General features: G+C 38.7%; 1 protein-coding gene across 1 annotated transcript in view; it reads right to left on the bottom strand.

The window, feature by feature from the left end:
• Positions 1-19,870, bottom strand: part of CNTNAP2 (contactin associated protein-like 2) — a 972,464-nt gene that overhangs the window by 102,038 nt on the left and 850,556 nt on the right. Inside the window, exons 17-18 of the mRNA XM_019470872.1 lie at positions 12,183-12,401; positions 9,357-9,593 (exon numbers count right to left, since the gene is read on the bottom strand). Coding sequence (XP_019326417.1) covers positions 9,357-9,593; positions 12,183-12,401 — 456 coding nt within the window. The remainder of the gene's footprint in view (positions 1-9,356; positions 9,594-12,182; positions 12,402-19,870) is intronic.

Below are 19,870 nucleotides of genomic sequence, written 5' to 3'. Positions count from 1 at the left end.
TATTTTACAAAACTGTCCATCTTCAATTTGAAAAGGGATGAAAGAAAAACTGATCCAAAATTATTTCCACACAAAATGCACATGTACCCAGAACTGAAAACTTATTTTGAAGGTTACAATTCTTTGATCATCTCCCCAGTCTCCCTCTCCTCACTCAGCTACTTTTACTTTTGTACACTGTCATCATGTCTGGGATCAAGAGTATTGAAAGACTAGAGGAAAAAGCCAAATAGCTACAAAACCCCCCATTTCACTTACAAAAAGACCACAATCTCATGACATTTCTAGGTCAGTGTTGTAGGCCTAAGAACTGTATTCTTCTTTGCTGCTGGTTTAACATCAGTGAAGTGTCAGTATCGGTTCTTCTCAGGTAGTTATAATGATTCTGGTAGCCATACACTCAGTCACATCCACAACTTGTCTTCTTTCTCCGTTACTTTTTCCTCACCTGTGAAGAGCATTGCCAGCATTGCACAGGTGTGGCTGACCACAGCTTCAGCAAGATTTTCTATCTGGAGGCATACATAAAAGAACTCAGCAGGCTTTACAGCAATTGAATTGGCTCTGCGCTGACAGTTGGGATACAAATGTTAATAGGGATTGTCATGAATCAAGTTCAAGATACTACTCCTAATAAATAAAGAAGCAACAGATCTGTGGAGATACCGAAAAACCCATCCCACAAAAACCCCCCAGTTTCAACACAGAAGCTTTTCAAGAGTGGCACTGTAAGAGGTGGAATCTACCTTCTGCAGTAGGACAGCTATTGCTGTCTCACAACTGCCATTTCACATTTTTCCAAGTAAACTCAAGACCTGGCTTGTGTCACCTTTCACTTGGGGACGAGGAAGAAGTAATGCTGGTTACTTCTCTGGTATTACAGTATTTGGCTTTTTTGAGGCTGGGCCTTCAAAAAAATCTTATTAATGGATAGTAACAGGATAAAATCCCTGCCTCAGAGAAGCTGGAGACAAAATCCTGACAACTCTGAAGCCTGGCCAGGACACATGAAAAATGCAGGAGAGAAAGATTCTCGCCTCTTTGTTTCACAAAGCTGACTGAAATGCCTTCTTAGAGCTGTAATCATGTCCCATCTGGAGTCCGTAAATGCCTCCTTGGCCCTGCTCAGATTCGGTAAATTAAAAATATTTCTCCGTGATGCTGCTTGCCAGTGGTCAATCTTATTGTCTTCCCTGCATGGAGTTCTGGATGTGAAAAGCACCATTTTCAAAATCCTAAGCAAGGACAGTCACTGGAGGCATTCTGACACTTGGTGCATATACAAAAATTGTTAAGGCAATTTAGACAGCTGAACAGCACTCTTTCCCAGTGCATAATTTTCTTTCCTTTTTGATTTCTCATATAGTTATGAATATTGAATATTGATTGACTAGGGCTTGCTTGTCTGGCTTGTGGCTAAAAATGTGCTAGAGAGCACCAGAAATTGCAGCTAATTCCAGGCTGTGGTCACAAAGTTTAAGACTGTTCACTGAGATACATCCTGGCCGTAGGGCATCAGTAAAGGGTCAGAATCTCACAGCTGTTGATCTGGGAGAGAATTTACTTTGAGTGCTCCGAAGATGGTAATGCTTATCATTTATCTGGTTAGCTCACTCAACATTTTATTTTACCTTCAGGTTCACAGTATTTAGTTCGTGAAGCCAAGAAGTGGGGATTCAAAGGTTTTGTCCTACATCCTCAAGTCTCATATTCTGGCTGCCATTACTGTAATAATTTATGATGCACATTTGAGTTTTCTACGTGTGGCATAAAATACCAAAATACAGCAATTGTTTGTTGGCATTAATAGAATACAAACCCACTGAGGGTTTGCTTCTTCTATATGAATATATCAGTACTCAGTATAAAAAGCTTTCTTGAACAAATGACCATCAGAATCGGGGGATATGTAAAATAATGTGCACCAGTGAAACTATGGGGCCTGATCATAAAACCATGCAAAGTTTCCTGCTACCTTCAGGAGAACAGGATGAGTGCCACAGAAGATAAGGTTAAGCCACCTTCAAGCCTCCCTAGTCAATGCCGACAGGTAGATTCTTCTGGGAAGCCATTTGGCACATCTAATCAAGGCTGTGCTCTGAACCTTCTCTTGCAATAGCCCTGTAAAGCAGGTGCCTTTTATTCTACCTTGCTATACCTGGACAGAAGTGCACATGCCAAGGAAAGCCTAAAAATGTCAGGAAAATCACAGCTGTGGTTCATTCTGCACTGATGTGAAATTACTATAGATCTTTCTATAGCTACAGCCGTTAGAACTTATGTCTAGGACAGCAGGCTCAGAATAAGGGAATGGCAACCTGCACTGTGTATTCTCTGCTGAATCTAAGTGAAAAGCCAGCTCCCTTTCTAATGGAAATATCCATAATGGTTAAAAAACCCCGTCAAATAAAACAGGATGGATGAAGAAAAATGTACTGCCAAATACACAACAGACCAGGTTTCATGATTTCCTGCCAGGGAGTCTTTGGAGGTGCTCTTTAGGTAACTTTGGAGAAAAACTTGCAGCTTTGCAAGAGCCATTTGAAAAATATTAGACACTGCCATTTGATGATTGCGCAGTATTCAGAGTGACAACTCTGATAGGTGAGATCTGGCTTCAATTCCTTCCTGTACCACAGGACTTACCTTACCACTCTAACAGTGAGCAGTTCCTTGCTTCCCTCATTATCTCATTCGCTTTCTCCATTACCATAATAAAAACATCTTCATGCATCACAGAGGAACACCTTATCAGCTTGTGAGGTGCCAATACTACTCCAATAGCATGCAGTTGTATAAATATTGCACATGGGTGTCTGGTGCGAGAACCTCAAATCTCTCAGTTCCCTTTGCACAGGCATGCAGCAGCCGGCAATGTTGCTGAAGCTGCTCTACTCAACTTTCATAAAACATCTGCATTCAGTGAGCAATGATATCAGAGCAAGCCTATTATAGTTAGCTGACAAAGAAATTGAAAGTTTATCACATTTTCTGCTGACAAAGAAATTGAAAGTTTATCACATTTTCTGAGCCAGGACTTAGTATTTTTTAACTTATTACCTTGATTTATTTGCTTTCTGTATACAGAATAAGAAATCCTTGCATTTTATAAGTAGTTTATTATGGATGGCAAGTGGGCTGGCAAGTTCAGTTTATAATCAGGTTGATATCTCTTTGAGACATGTAAGTAGTATGGAGAAGGTTTTGCTTTAAAAGGAAAAAAAATGTTTTTTTCCAATGAACAAATTCTTGCAACTTAAGTGAAATGCAATTTCAAAGCACTAGAGCACAACTGTGAATGTTTAATAAGGCAGTATTGACAGGACAGCAGAATGGAATAGCTTTAGAGTGTATATATTTTTTTGTGAGTATATATATTTACTCAATAAAGGCTAAGATCCAAGTCCTGAAGTTTGATCTACAGGTAGAAAAACCTGACTGCAGCATTCAGACTTACCAGACTGGGAGCCTAACATTCCTAACTCAAGGAAAATTTCTGATATAACTTTTGGCTAACAGATGATGATCATGTTGCGTATAGCAGAATTTTTTTTTGGGTGGGAAGGAATGTTGCCTTGATTTTCCAGGTTCTGGGATTATGAACAATGAAAACTAAGAACTTAGTTACCTTAAACCACTCAAATAATCACCTCCCCATTACTTACAGCGAAGCAATGAAATGTATTTGCAACCAGCAAAATAAAGGGAATTGAATAGGTATAACCAGGGCAGAATTTGGAGATGGTCAAGTGTCAGTCTAAGAGGCTGTGGAAGGGTGCAGAGCTGCTTCACCCATGTGCCATAGCACCAGATTTGCTATGTCTTTTTTGCACGCACTCAGCCTAGTAAAAAGCTGATTTTTCTCTTTGAGGCAGAGAAGGGAGCAGGAAAGGAAGGAAATCTGACCATGACAATGCTACTGTAAGGGCTTTCAGGGTTCATGCAAATGTAAAAACAAACATGAAGGAGTTCAGTTTGGGCATTGGCATAAGGATTGTAATGATTCACACTGTGAATCTGAGCTTTACCTGAAAGAAAGAAAAAAGTGTATACACTGTGCTCATCTCCTTGGTGTTTGTTGAAACAAATTGAGTAATTGCATAGAAACTTTGAATTTACCCTTCCAGCACACCTGAAGGCACATGAGTCACAGAACCAGCTATTTATTTATTTTTTTTTTGGCCACACTCTCTTGGTGATGGGCAATTTCTTCTCCTAGTGATGATCCACAGTACTTCAATACCCAAAGGAGGAATGCTTTCTCCCTGGGGGATCCCCCACATCACAGTGCTGCCACACGCTCTGCATAGCCATTTCAGCATTTGACCTTCACTCTTTTTGTTTAAAGGGAGGAAAGCGTTTGTTTTTTAAAGGAACAAAAATTAATTGTTTTCTCAGAAATGCTTTTATGATGTTAGGACAGCTGTGGGAGGAAAAAAAAGTGAATTTATGCTTAAGCAAAGGACAGGGAAAGGTCAGAAAGCAATCTGTAGGACTGCAGAAACACTGCAGCTATTCCTCAGAACAATTTCTCTGAGCAATGAAAGAAGTGAAGCCAATTGCATATGCCCCAAATACAAAACAGAAATAAAGTTAAAATAGATGTCAGACTGCGTTTTTGCACTTTTTTTGTCCTTGTAAAAAAATAGTATAATTCCCAGGCCACTACCACATCAATCACATTGTGATCTGCTGCTAATAAGGCTGGAGACAATGCAATTTCTTGTCAGTCATCAATCAGTGGCTCTAAGGATGGATTTCATCAGCAAAAGAATCCACAATATGCGAGGCCTGTTTTTACTGTGAGATGCCTTTATTACTTATGAACCATTGTATGGTGATTTCCTTACACTAATGATGGGGTTTTTTTCCTTTAATTTTTCCTATCACTTCTGCTAGCAGTTTCAGTATGTAACCAACCTCAAAAAGTTTACCATGGGGAAGTGACTTGAATATCAAAATAAAATTTTTGGATAAGAGAAGCTTCCTGTGGCAAATTAAAATCAATGTGAAGAGAAGACTGTGGTGTATTGAAGGGTATTATATTATGCCACCTTTCACTCCTGCGGAGTGGCATATTTTTCTGGTAATATTTCATATTGGTTTGAGTGTGATAGTCAGGCACTATTGATTATTAAATCAACAGAGCTACTTGGCCTGGAAGATTTACTCAGAGGAGTAAAATAATGAAACCTAGTCCTAGTTTATCATGCAAGGCACTAACCTTGTTATTTCTTGGCAGCTGACGTGAATTCCTAGTGAAGGTAACAAAGGAAAATATTCTTGCTTGCCTCATATTAGACTCACCCAACATCACAGCATCCAACTGCATACTGTGGTGCAGGTTAGAAAACCACAAGTGACAGAGCAGTATTCAACTCTGTCCTTTCTATAAAGAATGGAATTGGTTGAAAACAGAGACTATAGTCTTTAAAAACATGTTCACAGGCATTTCAGTGCTTTTAGAGAGGGGAAAGTGTCAAAGTGTTAATGAAAAATTAATTGAAATATCAGAATTGCGATGTTTCATCCAAATAAACTAAAATATAATTTAGGTAACATTTTTATTTTACAGGGAAAGCAGGGAAAGATTCCCTGCTATTTTCCAAGAAATTTTATAATTTTTATAATTTTTAATTTCTGTTTTTAACTAAAATATACTCGGCTGTTTTGCCAGTATTTATTTTGCTGTCGTTAGTACTGTATGTTTGCCCTTTGTATCTAGAAAATATATCCAGTCTTGTCTCATGGACCAAAAGGTACAAGATTCCAGTAGCTGCTATTAGAAAGAAAATGTAGGATCCTCTTCTTTCACAGGTCTAGGGAGTTTGACAACATGCACAAGATGTTCCAGTGCTTTACTTGAGTTAAAAGGCTTAATGCAAGTTAAATTTACAATGTAAAATTTAATGGGCTGAAAATGAACTGTTTTAAGGATCTCATTATCAGCACTGTTTGTTACAGAGGTTTTACAATTGTTTTGATCACAAGATGCTCCAAACCCAGTCTATTTTGTGTTTAATTTATCCTCAAACTTTATCCCAGTGCCACATTGTTGTTTCTACAGAGAAGCCCCATGAATTCACCCACACTAAATCATACTTGGGGATATTCTAGATGAGTACTTCACTTTTCAGCACTAACAGATAGGAAATTGGTAATTTGCATTTTAATCATAAGATCTTAAGGACTTAAATAGATATTTTTAGCCTGCAATAGTTTTAAAGCAGAGATCTGATGTCATGTTTAAACGGCACAACTCTGTGTGGTACAGAGATTCCCATGCTAGCATGAGTACCTTTGCATGACTCAGTGCTGCCCAGCAGCAGTAGCTTACAGCAAGTTTTACAGCGTGCCCCAAGTATCACTGTCAGAGCTCTGGGCCTTTGGCTGGACTGGGAGGCTGATAAGGAGAATATTATAGTGTAATATAGTACAATATTACTGCTGTTGCTGTGACAGTGCTTACAGACCAGCCAAAACCAGGGTTTGTCTGTGCTAGGTGCTCAATTATTCCCCTAATGGTATTTTTTATTCTGTTAGCTCCACATCCAGGAAAAATAAAACACTTTAGCTTAGAGCTAGTTTTGGCAGAAGTTTGGGGTTTATCTATGCATAAGAGAAACAGAAAAACACAAATAAAAGCCAGCGTGATGCGTTTTGGAAATACAGAAAAAAACCTAAAAAGTGAATTCACTGAATATGGCATGGCAGCAATTCTTTTCTTTTCTCTTTCTTTTCTTTTCTTTTCTTTTCTTTTCTTTTCTTTTCTTTTCTTTTCTTTTCTTTTCTTTTCTTTTCTTTTCTTTTCTTTTCTTTTCTTTTCTTTTCTTTTCTTTTCTTTTCTTTTCTTTTCTTTTCTTTTCTTTTCTTTTCTTTTCTTTTCTTTTCTTTTCTTTTCTTTTCTTTTCTTTTCTTTTCTTTTCTTTTCTTTTCTTTTCTTTTCTTTTCTTTTCTTTTCTTTTCTTTTCTTTTCTTTTCTTTTCTTTTCTTTTCTTTTCTTTTCTTTTCTTTTCTTTTCTTTTCTTTTCTTTTCTTTTCTTTTCTTTTCTTTTCTTTTCTTTTCTTTTCTTTTCTTTTCTTTTCTTTTCTTTTCTTTTCTTTTCTTTTCTTTTCTTTTCTTTTCTTTTCTTTTCTTTTCTTTTCTTTTCTTTTCTTTTCTTTTCTTTTCTTTTCTTTTCTTTTCTTTTCTTTTCTTTTCTTTTCTTTTCTTTTCTTTTCTTTTCTTTTCTTTTCTTTTCTTTTCTTTTCTTTTCTTTTCTTTTCTTTTCTTTTCTTTTCTTTTCTTTTCTTTTCTTTTCTTTTCTTTTCTTTTCTTTTCTTTTCTTTTCTTTTCTTTTCTTTTCTTTTCTTTTCTTTTCTTTTCTTTTCTTTTCTTTTCTTTTCTTTTCTTTTCTTTTCTTTTCTTTTTTTGAGTCAACGTGTGTGATCTGTAAGAGACTGACCCAGTTCTAGCCTGAATGGGTTTCCTCTAACGTAACTGTGCTAGCAAACAGAAATACTAAATATGCATTACCATTCTTCAATTCATGACAAACCATTTGCTAAATTAACTGAAATCACTGTGCTCACATTCTCAGGAGTTACTGTATGTACAGTCCTGAATGTGATGGACATGTTTTATAATTTGTCTTTGAAGCAACACAGCATAGTGAAACCTGATGAAATTCCTGCATGCAAGCACAGTGGAAGCCATTACCTAAAGTAGCAGCTGCTTCACTTCTGCTGCACTAGAAATACATCATATTTATTGGAATTTATAAAATAATCATGCTAGACATTCATCAGAATATCTGGTGATGTGAAAACAGTCCCTTAGCTTTTAGAAGAGGGTGCTCCAATGTATGAGCAACATCAGCAATGGACAAAGCTCTGTTATGATAAAATGAAATGAAATGAAGATGGATACATGTGGATATAAATGAAGCTGGCTGAAGTGTGTGAGGAGAGAATACAGTCCATAACCCAGCATCAGGTAAAAAGACTGCCTCTTTCTGTTGTAAACTTGGTTTCCTCTAAGTGTGTCTGGAAGGGAGCAGCGTATGGATATTTGCAAAGTAATCGTCGAAGTTTGACTTGGAAGAAAAAGAGAAGCTAAGAAGGAGCTGGAAACCAGAATGTCAAAAGACGGGAGCTTTCCCCTACTGCCAAGACAGCTTCATGAGGGGAATTTGGTGACTGGTGACCCAGCCTGCCTGCAGGATTCCTCGTACAGTGGGTAACGTAAAAGCAGAAGGGCAGTTTATGAGGCTAGAGGTTTCTTTAACATCACATATACTGATGAGAAGAGCCTTCACATTTTTTAGTTGAAACTGTAGGATTAGTACCTTTTGAGAAAGCTTTTAAAATGATTAGGAAAAGCAACAGACTGGATGATTTTGTGTACCAATAAAAGCACAGTAAAAGAGAGCTGCTGAGAGGTATTAGCACCTCAGGTAAATGTGACGAAACCTTTAGAAATGTTGAGAAGAATATTTCAAGAATATAATGAGAATATCCTATGAAATGTAAGGGGAAAAAATGAATGGCCACAAAGCCTGCAAACAGTGCAAACATTTGGAAAATTATATTCCCATTGCTATTTTTCCACAATAATTTCTGGTCAAAATAAAAAAAAAATGTGGAAATAAATTAGCATCTTCATTCTCACTTTTTTTTTGTATGTAAGATCCCTCTTTCCCTCACTCCTTGTTTTTCTTTCTTATGCAGGCATGTGTGTCCATAGTAAATCGGTCTCTTACAATCATTGATTTTAAAAATTCAGAACATACTTTAGGCATTTCCAAAGGACTGACATAGATGTGGCAGCTCTCTACCTTCCCTTACCCTAGCAAGTTCAATCTCTAACCCAGTTTGAGCTACTAGAAGACTTGATCTGGTTATGGATGGATAAAATTTTTAATCCAAATGCTGGCCTCCCAATTTATAAGATATTAAACTCAAAGCTCACACCTATGTATCTCCAAATATTTTTCTGAATGAGACTAGGTAGCTTTTGTTTAAATCCATGTTTTTTCTAAAGAAGTAACCATGACATTGTGCTAGTAGGAATTTATTGTTCAACAGCTCAAGACTGTGGAATACAGTCTGCCAGACCTGCTATGACTACAGGCATTCCTGATGCATTCTGTTGTTGTGTTATTTGGTTTAAATAGGTAACATATATTAGTACTAATGAGAGATGTGGTTGTAAATCATCACATTTCAATCCTGGGTGTATAATTTGACTTGTTTGTAAGAAGTATTAAACAGGATTTGCTTGTTTAATTAATAAAAGCTGAAGCATTGATTCTATTGAGTTTCTTCTCAGGCAGATAGTTCTACCCATACTCTGCCTCCCACACTAAAGCATTTACCTTTAATGCAAAATGGTCCATCATAGGCAGTTTTGGAGCAGTCACAGGAGTAGCCGTTGTATTTCTCGACACATTTACCACCATTTGCGCAGTACATCCCATAGCTCGTGCAATGGCCAGAGCAGCCAGGCTTCACCCCTGGAGTGACTTTCGCTCTCTCTTCCAGGTCCAGTGTCACCCCGTTCATCCTTAATGAACGAATGCAACCTAGGAAGCCTCGCTGGCCTCCTGCAGCACCTGAGAGGGAATGTAAAAATGTGAGACAACACCGAACAGATTTTATTGTTGTTGCTTTACATGAAATATCCTGCTAAGCTTGTGACAACAGCTGGAAATAAGTGGTTTCTTTGTAAAGGCAAGGAATTGCCTTGTCCTAATGACAATGAAATCAGTGAAACCTAACCTTTTGATACCATACCATAAATAAGCATAAATAGTAGGTGTGTTTGCTTTACACTGATTAGACATTAGAGATTCTAGCTCTCCACTGTAAGACATTTCATTTCAACATCAAGATTTTTAGAGATAATAGTGGAAGAAATGGGCTTGGCTCAATTGCTAAGGTATAGCCTTACTCTCCATATGATCAGTGATGATGGAAGCTAATAATAATGCCATAATTTGTTACGCAGTGTTACATTTTTCAAAGCCACAATGAGGAAAGAAGGAAAAGATTTAAATCCCCACTCTCAGTTGCAATAGGAAATATAGATGTTAATTTCCAAGCAACATTGGGTATATAGTTTAGTTGTCTGAGTATAGGGTGAAGGATGTAACATTGAAGAGCTACATTTGAAAATCTGGGTTGAGATGGTTTTTCTTAGCAGTCAATAAGAACTGTTCCTTTTTTCTCCCTAGTAAACACTTGCTGAAAAATGTGATTTCAGCTAGGAAAGTCTTATCTGGGGCTGGATTAGAAACAAGAAAACCCTAAAAAATCCAGCAAATAACAATGAGTGGCTGTCATCCCTTCCCCTCATCCTCTCATCTCTTTGATTACTGCAGTGCCGCAGGTGCTGAAGAGTCCCTGAGGAGATCTGAACACTCATCACCACAGAGCACAGAAGCTGATATTTACCTGAGTGGGGAAGAGGACTAAATACAAACCAAAGAGAGAGGGCTGCTTCAAATCAACAGCTGGTAACTGGATAATTTGGAGTAAGAGGAGGCAATGCTCGGTCTCTGCCGAGTGCACAGGACAGAGGGCATTCTGGTGTGGTTCCATTCTATAGAAACTCATATACACTGCAGTGATGAAGAAAACCCTAATACTTCTAATTCTCTTCTTTCCCCCTCTCGGTGACTGTCCTAGCCCCTAGGACATGAAGTCATCACCCCTCAGGCTCTCTCGCTGGCCCAGGGAATAGATATTTATTCTACAGAAAGTGGAACAGGAGGCAGCAAAACAATTCTTGTTTGGTATTACTCTCCAGGCCCCGATGTTCAGGGTGTTCATTTGGGACATTCCAACTCAAATCGATTCTCTGTCTGACTCTGGGTAAAGATTTAAATCTGTTCTTTGAGATGTGTGCTCCAATCACCAAGTTATATGAAATGGATATGATTCAGAAAGAAAGAAAATCTGGTACAGATTTGGACATTCAGTTTTTGGCAATAGTACTAGATACTATTGGTAGATACTTGGTACTAGATATTTCAAAACATTGCTGGGGATACAGTTAATTCAAAACTACCAATAAAAATCATCATTATTAACAATTCCCCAAGAACTCAGGCTGGAAAAAAATCCATCTCTTCCTGTTTTCAGCAAAAGGCTTGGATTTTATTTTAAAAGGTTAAGGCTCCCTCTTTTAAACAAACTTCACATTTCAGCTTATTTTGAAACTGCCTTTTATTGGGATCACAGTCAGCAGTAAAGGAGAATCTGAGCTTGTAAATAATGACTGCACATCTGGTGACACATTATACACAGTTTGCAGTGACACTGTGCTGTTTACTAAGGCAGTGAAAGCTTTAAACACCATTTTAATTAATTTCTGCTGTTGAACCCTGACTAACATGGGAAAAAAAAGAGATCATGTCTTTTTTTCCTTCCCCCTTCCCTCTTCTCCTGTTAGCAGATATCTAGAGAGGTAGGAAAGTGCTTCTTTGCTCAACGTTTCATGCAGTTCTGATTCCAGCTAATGGCACTTGGCATGTCTGCACTTCGCAGCCCTGGGGCTAACAGTCAGAGAAATACAAGTGCTGCTGGAATAGCATGCCCAAAATGTAGTGGAGACCAGCAGCTCCAGAAAGCAGCTGGACTAACTTGGTTCCAGGGAATGCATTTGTGTAACACTGTGCGATTCTTTCCTACATTGAATGGGCAAACAGCCCGTGGGACTAAAGGGAAAAGACTGCAGCGAGAGCCGTGAACGCAAAAGCGTGGGTGATCAAACCTAAAGAGGCTGAAAGTGCTAGGATGGGCACTGCAGGCACATGCAGTCCTGGCAAGACCTATGCAGCATTTTTCACTTCCGTGGTGAATAAGTGTGTGTGCTTGAGAGAGACACTTGGCAAAAAAGGAGTTTGGCACTACTGCCTGCTAGAGGTACTTTCAGCCAGGAGCTGCAGGTGGAGAAAGACAAAAATGACAGGTTGCCAGCACAGAATATTTTTCTCTTAGTTGATCTTCTTACTTCTGTAATTATGGACATGCTTGTCTTTTTTTTTTTTTTTAATTCCCATCCCTTCCTCCCCCGTGCTGTCATGCAAGTGCTTCAGTAGTGCAACTTCCCACATTAAACTAACTGCTGCTGGCAAGACACGAGGCAAAGAGCGTTCAGCATGTGAGAGCAAAGCCCTGTTACACGCTCTGCATCTTACCAACATAGAGCTGGCTGTACAATTCCAGTCGTGTGTGTCCTTCTGTTGGTGCTTTCCGGACCTCCAGGGGTAACTGGTCTACCTGCAGGCTGGCCTGTTTGACATTCCTCTCAGCATTGACCCGATGCCATTGGTCATCATTGAGCTGGTTGGGAGATCTAACGATGATTTCCACGGGCCCATTTCCAACATCGAATGAAAAGGAAACCTCCGTAGCAGCTGAAACACCAAGCAAAAGGGAACCCACCTTATGTTGTAAACAAATTCACTTATACTTCCTAAATACAAGAGTCATATTTACCAGAAATACCTACTGCTCAGACACCTTCAGAATTTATAAGCACATTCAGTTCCTTCTAACTTGAGTAGGAGTTAAAGTATTTCCAAGGAAGCCATTGTGAAAAGTTTCTATAGTATGTGATGGAAATCAAATCGGTTTGGCTTGTAAAATTTAACCAGAATAAATTATATCCTTAAAGAGGATTTTTTATTTCCATTAATAATTTCAGTAATATTGGAAAAACCTGTTCACCAGCTTTTAGAAGAGAACATCAACAGACTCTGAAACAATGACATTAATTTTTGATTTCTGCAGCTTTCTAGTTTCCATAGGTTTTTTTACTGAAATATGTATTTTGATAAAAAAGTGATCCAGAAGAATTCTAATTCTTTTTTCTTTTGAGGGGCAATTAATTTTTACAATGAACTAATAATGCAGTGGTAATGACCTATGTGAGATTTATGGCTGAAAAAGAAACGGATTCTTAGCAAGTACTACAGTGCCCTATATATAGTGGATGATTCAAAACATGTTGAGAAATTTTACAAATGTCCATTAGGCTCTACTAGACATTCCACCAGGTCATCCTTAGCAAACTGTATAATTGATACTTATTATTAAACAGGGACTGTGATTAATAATATATAGATCATTTTGGAATGAAGAAATATAGTTTTGACTTTCCTACTGATATTTAGTTTATATAATTTGGTGCTGTAAATTGTATTATGGTGGCAAAACATCAGATGAAAGGGTTACCAGAAAACAGATTATCAATGATAGCATTCATAAAGGAGGATACCAGTCAGAAGTAAAGACAACCAAGAGTTCCATTTAATTTGTTTTTCTTACATATAAAATAAAAAAGCCTCAACAACCTTTTAATTCTCCTGAAAAATCTCGGGTGCCCAATTATGGTCAGTGTTCCAGTACAGCTGTGGTTTCTTGTTTGGATGAATTATTTAAACAGTCTTATAAAAATCTTACTCAGCAAGGCTATTAAATTGTGGTAGAAGCACCACTCCATGATTATTATCACTAACAATACTGATAAATAGTGGGAAATATTTTTGTACATGGCCTGATAGATTTTCACAAGGTTATGTCAGACATAATTAAATGCATTTTTATTAAAACTGGAAGGATAGGATTTTTACAGAGAATGTTCTTTCAAACCAAATTTATTACACAATTGACACTTTTGATTTTTTCCTGCAAAATTGGCTATTTCTAAAGGAAAAAATTAAAATCATATTTTATTGCTTTTGTACTCTCTGTTCTCTGCTGAATAAAATAATTTCATTTCTTGAATGAACTGCCTTTCATAAGCCATGAATTTAGCCTGTTTGGCCTTTTGCACTTTACAAGACAGAAAATCTGTATGAGCCAAAGCTTGCCATTAAAGAAATAAAGATGTTTCATTTTAATGTTATTACGTCTTATAACTTCAGCGGTTCTGCCAATAAACTCAGGGAAATTAGGAATTAGAGTAAAATCTCTCCAGTACTTAAGTTGTATGTTGTGTTCAAGTCTATTTTTAAGGGTGTGTGTGTAATTCTCCTTTAATATTGTTTTGAAGAACTGCCTCGGATCTCTTCACTGTCAGGCTTGAATTGCTTCCCAAAAGCAGTCTGTCTATAAGGCTGTAAAATGAGAACCCCTTAGCAGACTTTTCGTCTTATTCTGAGGCAACCAATGGCACTGCTGATATTGCTTGTGGGTACCTTGAGTACAACCCCATCCAGGATTTTGAAAACCTCTGCAAGAATGCTTCTTTGTTTGCAAGCTCTTGGTCTTCTGGATCGAAGCATCTCTAATTTTTTAAAGGAAGATTATTCTTCCTTTAAAAGAGAAAGACAAAGTGTAGAGAATTGGCAAATAGAGATATTTCAAGCAGAAGTTCTGTGCCTGCATAGTCTAGCTTTATGCATGACTTTAAACTGAAATCTGTATCACAGCCTGAAAGACTTACAATGAAATTTGTACTTACTGGAGAAAATTATTCACTCTGACATAAAAGTAAGCGTACCATTTGTATAAATTAATATTGTATTTTTATATTTAATCTTATAGTTAGGAAGGAAAAGCATTCCAGAAAAATCTTCTCATCAAAGGCCGTTTTCAGTGCATGTACTTGCTGACATGCTGAAAGTTAGAGAAGGCAGTACAGCATCTATGGGCTGTGCTGATCCATCCCCAAGCAACCTAAAAACATGACTCATAAACCAAAGGGGAGGAAACTTATTTGCTAGACTGGTGGACTGAAAAAACATGCAGTATGTCAATGAGAAGGGCTTTGCAGATGGGCAGAGGCTGCATGACAGTACGTCTCACATGCAAGTTATATTGCTGGTTCTGACTCTTCATTCTCACTTTCCATTGGAATGAATTTTTGAGTCTACAGATTAAGTATTTTCTCCAACCAGGGGCATCTCTAGGTAAAATGATTGGTACTTGTACCTTAACAGAAATGGATGAACATCTGATAACAGGCATGTTAGTCAGAAAAGGAAGACAAAAGAAATTGTACCCCCCAATAAATGAGACAGGGGATCTGGTGACAACTGACACGGAGAAGGCTGAGGTACTCAACAACTTTTTTGTCTCAGTTTTCACTGGCAATTGCTCTTCCCACATCTTTTGAGTCCCTGAATCTCAAGGCAGGGACTGGGGGAATGAAGTGTTCAAGATCAGGTTGGATGGGGCTTTGGGCACACTGCACTGCCCCCACTCTTTCTTTTTCCTCTACCCCAGCTTTACTGCTGACCATGGTGTTGTACAGTATGGAGTATCCCTTTGGATAATGGTCAACTGTCCTGGCTGTGTCCCTTTCCAACTTCTTTGCTACCCTCAGCCTACTGACTGGGGGAGAAATGGGAAAGAGAGAAAGCTTTGACACTGTGCAACCACTGCTCAGCAATAGCCAAAACACTGTTTTAGGCACAAATCCAAAACACACCACCATATGGGCTGCTGTGGAGAAAGTTAACTCCATCTCAGTGAGACCCAGTGCAACATCAAATTTGTTCAGAAGTTCAGTGTAACTAGTTATGTAGAAGAGTAGCAATCATTTAGGTTTTTTTCCTAAGTATGGTTTACTTTTCAATCTCTCTATGTCTACACACACAACCCTTTCATGATGTGGCATCTTTGACTCAAATACATCCTTGGTTGACATGACAGTGGTGTTATTCTGTTAAACTTTTAAAGGGGATGATTAAAAGATATCTAACATACATGTGCATATGTGACTATTTATTCACAGTGACCAACTGAACCAGAGCAGGATTTTTTCAGAAACATGTAGAAAATGAGCTGCATAGGTCCCAGAGATTTCTACTCGTCGGTCACTTTGTAGCTCATGAAGTGAGTTTTCCTAACGATCATTTTATTTTCTATTCTACCAAATACCATAAAACTCAAGCCAGTTGTTCTAAGAAATGAGAATGAGGATTAGACATTGAACAAATGTCTGAAATTGCTTAATTATGAAATAAAAAAAGAAAATAAATATGGGGTTTAGTTTATTCAGTCAGTACAAGGTTTTGTGATGGAAACTTCATAAAATTGAACAAGGGTGAATTTTTTAAGTGCTCCTGGCATACATATTCACTCAATAAACTGAGACTTGTGGCTTAGTTTTACCCTTTCTGTGCTTTGTGCAATTACGTATAATTAAATCTGAGCACGTTTCTTTCATCGATTCAATTTTCTAAGGTCTCAGGTCATTGTCAGCCATCTGTTCAGAACATAGAAGTGTAACTTTGGCAGACAAAATGCCCTTCTCACTCTTTGTTCTGTGTTCTTGTTTTTTAGCTCTATTCAGATCCCATTTCCTCATCTTAAATCTATGAGGCATTTGCCCATAAAAAGGAAGGGACACGACTGAGGCGCTCTGCAGGAAGACCTGGATAGGCTGGAAGAGTGGGCTAACAAGAACCTTATGAAGTTCCACAGAGACAAATGTAAGATCTTGCACCTGGGAAAACATAATCTAGGAGTGCAGCACAGGCTGGGATCTACCTGGCTGGGGAGCATCCCTGTGGAAAGGGATCTGGGGGTCCTGGTGGACAACAAGCTCAATATGAGTGAACAGTGTTCTACTGTGGCAAAGAAAGCCAACAGGATGCTGGGTTGCATCAACAAGGGCATCACCAGCAGAGAGAAAGAAGTCATTATCCCACTCTACTCAGTGCTTGCCAGGCCACACCTGGAATACTGTGTTTGGTTTTGGTCCCCGCTATACAAAAAAGATATGGACAGGCTGGAGAGGGTCCAGAGAAGGGCCACAAAGATGATCAAAGGACTGGGAAGCCTGCCATATGAGGAAAGGCTGAGAGAACTTGGTTTGTTCAGCCTTGAGAAAAGAAGGCTTAGGGGAGACCTTATCACCACGTTCCAGTATTTAAAGGGTGGCTCCAAAGAAGATGGAGACTCCCTTTTTACAAGGAGTCACATGGAAAAGACGAGTGGTAATGGGTACAAGTTACTCCTGGGGAGATTCTGATTGGACACAAGAGGAAAATTTTTCACAATGAGAACAATCAGCCATTGGAATAATCTCCCCAGTGAAGTGGTGGATTCCCCAACATTGGACACTTTTAAGATTCAGCTGGACAGGGTGCTGGGCCATCTTGTCTAGACCATGCTTTTGCCAAGAAAGGTTGGACCAGATATTCCTTGAGGTCCTTTCCAACCTGGTATTCTATGATTCTATTATTCTATGACTGCATTGTCTGTAGGATTCTGTGTTCCTTGGGTCCTTCCTTTCAAGGCTTTGTGGTAGATATGCTTTAGTTAAACACAAGTTCTGAGGCTCAACTGCATGGGAAGTAGCATGCACTTCTATGTCTTTTGCTATGCAGAAGGTCAGGCTAAATGAACTGATAGGCTTTTCTGGCATTCAAGATCTATGAACAGCTAGGTCTCCCATTTTCCTAGAACTCTTTGTGTTTCAAGTCTCTTTTTTTCCTATTTTCCCAGTTTGATCCTTGATAAATTGCAGGCTAGGCTGTCTAGCTATAATGAGGCTGCCAGCAAAGAAAGAGACACTGACAGATGGGTGGGTACTCACAAGATGCTAAGCAGTAGGTGGAGGTTCTCAAGACACATCAGCTGTGAAAAAAAAGGAGGAGGGATTACAACCCTCCTCACAGTCAGTTTTGTATGCCTGTCTCTCTATTTCTCTCCTTCTCTCCCATTATCCTTTCTCTGAAACACATACTTTCATCTCCTCCCTTGTACTTTGTTTCTCTTACCTCCCCTGATGTATTTTTATACCCTTCAATGGGACTCACTGATGTTTTAGTGACTTACATCAAAGGGAATAGTATCTAACTTCTTTAGGATCCTTTTGAAATCCCATTCTTAGAACATAAATGCCTTGTTATGGCTAGAATCAGAGCTCACTTGCTTGGCTGTAAAACAGGATACAACAATAAGCTATAAACTGTAGACTAAAACCTGCCAGACAGATATTTCCACACTCCACTTTGCTTGCTTGTTCCGTGAAAAAAACAGCTTGAAAATATTCTATCTCTGTAAGGGCAACATCTGCCAAACTTCTTGGACAATGTTTATAAATACACCTTTGACAAAGGACTAAACCAGTAGACAGAATTCAGTGAAATGATTGAAAATGAATGAAAACTTAATCAACAGATAGAGATGTTAAACTGATCTAGAGCTAGTAGTTTATGTATCTTTATATGGAATCCATCACCAGGGTCAAGATCAGGTCTCACATCTGTAGTCACTGGAATCCTTCCCATTGACTTTAGTAGACTCTGGATAGAAAAGAAGGCTTTCCAGGATGTGAAAGCAACTATCATCTTGTCCACCTTTCCCACTTATACTCAGACAGCTGAGTTTAAAGATAGTTTACAAAGTTATCTCTAAATCACCTGCCCTGCTGCCCTAATTTGCACAGGGGTGAGACATGGCCATGCCAATGCTGACATTGAAACAGCATTGATAGGTTGTTCCTGGCTGCTGAAAATATGTGGAAAGGGCTACAGATGCTACCCTGAAGTGACATATTGGAACACAGGACTTGCTTTGAGGAGGCCACTTCTCAAGGGACACAACTAAAAATTAAAGCCACCAAACCAGCACCTCAGAGAGAAATTGTTGATCCAAATTGCTTGACTGCAATGCAGGAATTACTGCGTAGCTTGGCTGTCTGTTAATAATCAGGTAGTTGTCAAAAATCATGACCATATTTACAATAATTGGACTAAGCATCTGGAAGATTTCATCATTTATCTAATTCCCAAACGAAATGGTCATTTGAACTAATGAGCGAAAGCTTCACTTATTTGACCAAATGACAGTGCACATCTATGCCCGACTGCAGTGATCCCTGAGCTAAGTGCCAAATGAACTAGCTCTGGAAGCTGCACAGCTGCATCAGCATGATGCTGTGCCAAGAGTAATTAGTTCTAATGAGAGGCTATACTGCACCTAGGATCAAACCCAGCATAGCTGAGTGCTGATTTATACAGACATGCTATCTTTCTTAGAATTACCTCAGGTATCTCTCTGACATGGGGGTTCATTGTACAGACTAGACACACTCTACATTTGCCGGTAGGTTAACAAGTCAAATAAAAAAAAAAATCATGCAACTTTATACTCTCTTGGATCTTATGCAGTCATTTATGTAAGTGTCAAGAAGGAAAAAAGGGTGAGTAAAGATATCACTTTGATTTAACATCATTTAACACCCACTTCTTATGGTATAAAGCCATCCACAAGATATAATAACAAGTGAGGCTCAGTGTCTTTCTGAACCTTTAGAACAAGCTGATATTCTGTATGGAGTAAACAATCCACTGGACAATCACAAAATCACAGAACCATAGCACAGTTTGGGTTGGAAAGGACCTTTAAAGATCATCTAGTCCAACCCCCCTGCCACGGGCAGGGACATCTTTCATTAGATCAAGTTGCTCAGAGCCCCGTCCAACCCGACCTTGAACACTGGCAATGACGGGGCATCAACAACTCTGGGCAACCTGGTCCAGTGTCTCACCACCCTCATCATAAAGAATTTCTTCCTTATAACCAATCTAAATATACTCTCTTTCAGTTTCAAACCATTGCCCCTTGCCCCCTTGTTCTGTCACTACAAGCATTCATAAAAAGTCTTTCTCTGTCTTTCTATAAGGCCTTTTTATATATTGAAAAATATATATATATATATATATTTCAATATATATATTGAAAGGCTTCTCCCCGAAGCCTTCTTTTCTCCAGGCTGAACAATCCCAACTCTCTCAGCCTTTCTTCACAGGAGAAGTGTTCCAGCCCTCTGACCATTTTCGTGGCCCTCCTCTGGACCCGCTCCAATAGGTCCATGTCTTATGCTGAGGGCTCCCAAGCTGGACGCAGTACTCCAGGTGGGGTC

Source organism: Aptenodytes forsteri, unplaced genomic scaffold (genome assembly GCF_000699145.1).
Source record: "Aptenodytes forsteri isolate BGI_AS27 unplaced genomic scaffold, ASM69914v1 Scaffold282, whole genome shotgun sequence".
NCBI lineage: Eukaryota > Metazoa > Chordata > Aves > Sphenisciformes > Spheniscidae > Aptenodytes > Aptenodytes forsteri.
Note: the sequence above shows the minus strand (reverse complement) of the source record. Positions and strands in the feature narration are given on the sequence as shown.